We start from the raw sequence: 6522 nt of genomic DNA, 5'->3' as shown, positions 1-6522 counted from the left end.
GCATGGGCATAAAAATCCTTTTGCGAGATAAAAATCATTAACCCATTTTTACTAGGTTTTTCTTAGAGTTGTTTATGCACTTCCAACAACTTATTAAAGGTTTACTCTTGATAAACAGAGGCTCCCCATTGCAGTTCAATATCCGTGAGAAATTATAATTCTGACTTGGCAGACCTGCCAAACTGAAGGCTGAGCATCCCCGACGGCCTGGCTGGTATATACGCGGGAACCCAAGCTCATCATTAGGAAGGGAAATGAGTTCCTTTGAAAAGAAGAGTAAAACTAAGTCACAGAACACTGAACAGTAATGAAAGAGAGAAACAGCCTTTGAATTCATCAAGCTCAATCACTTTCCTCTATTAGTATGGGTATTTAAGAGCCTATCTCATTTGTTTTTTAAACACAGTAAGTGTGTGTTAGGGCTGTTCAAGCAATTCCACACCCTCTGTTAAGACTGGAGGATTCAAAGCATAGTTCTAACAAAATCAGACCAATAATTAGTCAGTAGGGGAAGCCAGGGCTCTGCATTATGACTTCTTTGAACTCTAGGCACTTTCGCCTTCATTGACCCCCTTCCTCCATTAAAGAAAAAAAAAATATATACACACACACACACACACACACACACACACACAAATATACACACATACAAATTATATTTCTAACTGCACTGGTATAAAGATGATTATGTTAATATTATGAATGAAAACATTTTCTTTGACCTACAGTTTTTTTTCTTCTAATTTTATAAGATGTTAGAATAATTTTGTGGGCCTGTAAAGGCATTGCCAACAGATAAGTGGGCCCTGGGGGAAGCCAAGACCCAAAGAGAGGGAGAAAGCCGTATACAGTCCCAGAAGCAGCTCCTCCCCTCCTGGCCATGTGTAGCACAGCTACCGCCGGATCCTCGGAGGCTCTGATAAGGGCCTGTGAGCAAGGCACAGCAGAGCCATCCGGAAAGGGGAGCTTGAGTAGGCCTCGCTGTGGCCCTCAGGGAGCCCACAGTGGGGGAGGGAGAATGAGACCAGGCCCATCACCATGACCCTGGGAAGAAGACAATGGCAGAAGGGAGGTGCTGAGGGCTACGGGAGCTCACAGGAGGGCAGAGTTACTTCCAGCTGGAGCAAGGACAAAATCAGGGACAAGGTGGCTTTTCCATGGGAGCCTGTCCCATGAGAGAGGCGCCAGAACCAAGGTGTGAAGGAAGGAACGCAGGGTTGCCCAGCGCACACGGAGGAGCTCGGTCTGGCTGAGTATAAAATAGGAGTAACGGAGTTGGGGGCAGCACTCGGAAAGCAGGCTGAGGGCAGTGTCAGGATGTGCGTGTATACCTGTGTGGCAGGTGTGCCGGGCAGCAAAGTGCGAGAGGTCCACCTGTGTGACACTCACAGGCTCAGGGGCTGCCGGGCACTCCAACCAGGAGTGATGAGGCCTGAGCCACAGTTTCGAAAGGTGTACCCGCCAGCAGGAAAGACACTGGGAGGGGTGAGGAGGCGCTCTCACAGGAGTCAGAGAGGCAGAAAGGCCCCGAGTGACGCTGAGGGTGGACGTGGAGATGCGCCTCCGCCCAGGCTGTGGGGAGGTTGGGTAAGGATGGGAGGACCTAAGAAAAGGCCACCGGCTCCGGCTCCAGGTCACAGGGCAGTCAGGTGCAGGCAGGGGTCTCCACTGGCCCTCAGTCCTGCGGATGCCTAGAAAAGCTGAACAAGTACTTACTCTCTGTTCCCAGCGCAGGAGGAAGGGAGCTCTTGGGCCTCCGGGCTTTCATCTCAGGGGCCTTGGCATTCTCACTGGCGGGAGCATCTGGAACAAAACAGGTGACAACAAACATGAGTCAGCAGCTGCCCAAGGAAATGAGCAGGGGAGGCATCTCAAAAAAATCCCACCCCAACCAAAATGACAGTCCCCTCCCGTCCCTGTTCCACTCTGAGGACCTCAGCGGCTGCTGAGCAGCGGCGGAGCCTGGGCCTGGGACCTTCTTCCACAAGAGCACCAAAGAAGGAGTGGCGCTGCCCTGGGCCTTATAAATCAGGTGGAGAGCGCAGAGCCCGGGCAAGATGGATGCACAGGCTAACCAGGGAGATGGCTAACGCGTTCCCCTCCACAGCAGCACCTGCTGGCAAGCGTCACATCACGCAGGGCAGGGGAGAGTCGGCACCCCCTGGCTCACCTCTCCCATCCTTTCCCTTCACTGGGTCTTGACTCCCTCAGGGCAAACATTCTGGGTTTCCAGAAGCCTGCTCTGTGTTGAGGGGTCTCTTGTACAGAAGAAGGAGGGAACAGGGTCCTGCTCTTGGGCTCACAGTTTGGAGGGGCTTATAGCCTCTGAGTTCTTGGACTTCCTTCTACAGATGGACACTGACAATCAAACCTCCAAACCTGACACAGATCTCTGAGCAGGCAGCCAGCATGCTCTGGACTGAGCCTGAGCCCACTGTGGGGGCTCCTGTAAGGCCTCCCCAAAGAGGACCCAGTGGGACCCTGTGACAGCAGCCTTCCTGGTGGCTAAAATGCTGCATGGGTGCATGCACAAACCCTCAGGCCCCTCCTCCATGCTCCCTCTCACACGGGATGCACAGTGTTGGCAGTGCAGGGGAACCCTCCCTTGCCAAGGCAGACAGGCAACATCGTGCTGGGCTGGGCTGGGCTGGGTTGGGCATAAAAGGCCCTCACTGGCCCTGAGGAGACTGGACTTAGGAAGTTGAGGGGAAACCACCCAGGGGCGCAGATAAGCAGCAGCTGGCCCCCCAGCTATCACTACACTGCAGCATTTTCCCCAGGAGCTCTCTTCAGGGCTGGTGCTGGGAGGGAGCCTCCCCTCAAAGTCCTTTTCCGGCTCCAGAAGAGAGGAAACAGAGGGAGAAAGGGGGTGGGGTGTGGGGTGGGACTTTCCAGCTGAGGCCGCAGCCACATTCCTGTGGCTTGGCTGGGGAGGAAGGGCATCTTGCTGTCCCTGCCTCCTGGAGGGGCAGTCCTGGCTGCCAACACATCTCTCTCTTAGGGCTTTAGGGGTGGGCATGGGCGGCTAGAGCTGGGGCCTAGCACGTGGGTTCTCGGTGCTCCCATCTGGATGCACTGCTCCTTCTAGATGGCATTTGGGTCTCTTTCCTGCTCCAGGATGTGGATCTGCCCATGAATCCCCCACACCGGTCAGGCTTCCTTCCCAAGCTGATGCCTGCCCACTCCGTTAGCTGGGAAACCCAGGGGTGGAGGCCCGGGGCAGGCACTGTCCAGGCTCACGGAGGCAACGAGGCACACAGGTCTTCTGACATGCACCAAGGACAATCTGAAGAAAGGTGCACCGGCAATGTGTCTATTTCCCCCCTTTTTAAGGACAAGCAGGAGAGGGCAGCACACGTGCAGACAGTTCTGTGTTCTCGGCGCCAGCATTCTCTTTGCCAACTTTCTCCTGGCGCGTTTGGGGGCATCAGAGGAGGGAGATAAAGAAGGGTGAGGGTTTTTTGTTTTGTTTTGTTTCTTTAAACTGGTGGGTAAACCGAGGCATAAGCAAGCAAAGGGTGAGAGGCCAAGATTTCCTGGGTTCCTGAAAGAAGGGAGATAGGGCCTGAGCTTCCTTCTCTCCTGGTGGGGCTGTGCTGGGTTTTGCTTGTAAACATCGTTAGGCGTGACCAAGAGAGGAGGGTTCTAGTATGGGCTTCGTTATCAGCCATCCTGGGATCATGGACAAATAATCAGAGGACCCAGCTGCCCTGGGTCTCTATTTCCACATCTGAACACAGGGAATGCCACTGATTTTCCTCTACCTCACAGTGTTACAAGGCTCACAGGAGAGAAAGCAACAGTGCTCTGGAGAGCAAAAAAATGATCATTTCCTATTCATTCATCCCTCCTGTTACCACATTGCCTCATCTCCTTCCAAATCTGCTTTAGAACTCTCCACCTTCAGGAAGCCCTCCCTGACTTCCCCCACTGCCTTTTTCCAGCCTCTATGTCTGTCCTCAGCTCTTGGGTGCTGGCTTTACACTGATGTGAGTGCACTCCCCTGTCATGTGCTCTGAGCCTTGTTTTTAGAAGCTCTCTGCACCTTATCTTCCCATCTGGCCGTGAGGAAAGGGGCTCACTTTCCCTTTCAAACCAGGCCACCCTGGCTTGGAGCCCCTCTTTCCTCTGCAGCCCTACCCCCGCCTTGTGTGGGCTGTGCCTGCCCCAGGAGCCGCTAGACCTCCGTGAGAACTGCAGCAAGGGGTGGGCTGGAAGGACCATGTGCTTAATCAAAGCCAGCTTTGTGCTCACTCAGCTGCCCAGGGGATAAAAATAATAGTAATAAAAGTTTAAGAGCAGCTTGTATTTTCTGTCTATTTTAATCAGTTGGTGATGAAACTAAACTCCATTTCTAGACCTGGGCCCCAGGGCTGGAGTCCTTTGCTGGTCTGGTTGTGTCCTGAAGAAGCATGTGGGAAGAAGATGGCAGTGGGGGATGTGGGGGGCCTCCATATAGAGAGGAAAATGTGTCCTTATATGGACAATGCCTTACCCCTTCCACTCACGGGCTAGCTCTGGACTCAGCCCTCCAGGGGCACATTTTTGCTTCTGTCTCCCCCAAGAGATCAGTTCCCTGAGCTCTAACCCTAGGTAGGGGGAAAGGGGAAAGGGGTGTAGGGAGGCCTTTAGGAAGGGGTCCGAGTTTCCAGAAGCCCCATGAGGGGGCAGGGCAGAGGAGTCGGCCTCCCTCTCTGCCATGAACAAGCAGCATGCGGGCACAACCAAGAGTCCAGTTAGGAAACGGCTCCTTTCTGGCTGTGCTGCTTGGTGACTTGAGTCCTTGAGCAAATTCCTGGACTTTTCTGAGCCTGACCCTTTACCAGGAACACAGGAATAACAACACCTCAGCCAAGGAGTGAATGGGGCATGCAGTCAGAGCTGGCATTTATTGGGTACTTATCTGTGCCTGGCATAACACTGTTTTTATGCTGTTTCTCATTAAACCCTACTATTCACCAATATTCAAATGTTTTGGACCTACTAAAACACCAACTTTATTTAGTTCAAACTAATACACATTAGTTACCTGTGATGGTATTAAGAATAAATGTGGCTCAGCAGTTGAGCACCGACTTATGATCCAGGAGATCGTGGTTCAATTTCCAGTCAGGGCACATGCCCGGGTTGCGGGCTCCATCCCCAGCAGGGGGCGTGCAGGAGGCAGCCAGTCAATGACTCTCTCTCATCATTGATGTTTCTCTCTCTCTCTCTCTCTCTCACTTCCTCTCTCTGAAATCAATAAAGATATATTAAAAAAAGAAGAAGAAATGTGAAAATAGGAGCAGACTTATGAATATGGCAGGACGAAGGCCAGCAAGAGAAGGGTGACTCAAAATTGGTTCAGCCACAGTCAGAGGTGGCCATGGTAGCAGCTGGATCTCAGTGTTTAGGAGCCAACACTTGGGTTTAAAGTCCCACCCAGTTAGTTATTAGCTGTGTGGACTTCAGCAAAGACTTGGTCTCTGTACGCCTCAAATTAGGCTTTTTTACTATCACTCCCCTAAACCCCCTTGTCGTGGTTACCAAAGAGATCCAGCTTGCCAAATCCAATGGCCAATGTCCGAGCTCATTTGACATGTTGATCTCCATCATTCCTTTGCTATCAGAATGATCACCATTTGGCTTCCAGGACATCCTCTCTCCTGGATTTCTTCCCGTCTCGTCTCATTGGGACCATTCCATCTTATCTTCTTTGCAGATTTTGTCCCACCCTACTTCTCAATGTTGGACTCTGCCTCCTTCCCTGCTCCATCCACAGCCGCTCCTCTGGAACCTCATTCAGTCCCAGGGCATCAAATGGCCTCATTGTGCACAGTTCCCCATACCCTGTCTCCAATCTTGGCTCTATCCTCAACCTGGGTTATCTCAATGCCTATGTGACATGCTCACCTAGAAGTCTCATGGGCATCTTAAACTTCACATGCATGGAACTCTTGCTCGTTACCCCAGCCCTTGCAGTCTAATCTCAGTAGGTGGTACCACCACTGATCTGCACACACTCCCCATGAAAACCAAGAGTTGCCTTTGACTTCTTTTTTTCTCCATTTCCAATTCACCAGCCAATCCTATCGGCCCTACCATCAAAATAGATTATGAGGCTGATCACCTCCCACCTCTCCCATGGAGCCTGAGCTGCCACTGTCTCCTGCCTGGACAATTGCAGCAACCTCCCAGAGCGTCTTCCTGCTCTCCCCTTTACCTTCTCTGGGTCTGGTCACCTCACAGCCACCTGAGCAATCCTTTCAATGTTCAGTGTTGTCCCATCACACTTAGGCAGCCTTCCCTCCCCCATTACCCCACTTTGCGTTTTTCAAACACATGACATTGCCTGAGAGTTTATGCCGCATCTGTCCATCCCCATTCCTGTCTCCCCTCACTAGAATGTAAAGGCCCTGAAAGCAGAAACTTCTGTTTTGCTTACTGCTTTTAGCCTCAGCTCCTGAAGCAGTGCCTGGCACAGGGTGGGCACCCACATATTTATTGAATGAGTGTTGGCGTGGGCGACCACTGGCACATTAC

At 52.0% G+C, this 6522-nt stretch overlaps 1 protein-coding gene across 5 annotated transcripts in view; it reads right to left on the bottom strand.

Annotated features, from left to right (window-relative positions):
* Positions 1–6522, bottom strand: part of MYLK (myosin light chain kinase) — a 230189-nt gene that overhangs the window by 60881 nt on the left and 162786 nt on the right. For all 5 annotated transcript variants that reach the window (XM_081138328.1, XM_081138327.1, XM_081138330.1 and 2 more), the window contains one exon: positions 1717–1803. In XM_081138328.1, the coding sequence (XP_080994454.1) occupies positions 1717–1803 (87 nt within the window). The remainder of the gene's footprint in view (positions 1–1716; positions 1804–6522) is intronic.

The sequence above is a fragment of the Miniopterus schreibersii genome (genome assembly GCF_964146895.1).
Source record: "Miniopterus schreibersii genome assembly, chromosome: 5".
Taxonomy (NCBI): domain Eukaryota; kingdom Metazoa; phylum Chordata; class Mammalia; order Chiroptera; family Miniopteridae; genus Miniopterus; species Miniopterus schreibersii.
This window is presented reverse-complemented; position numbering and strand designations above follow the sequence as displayed.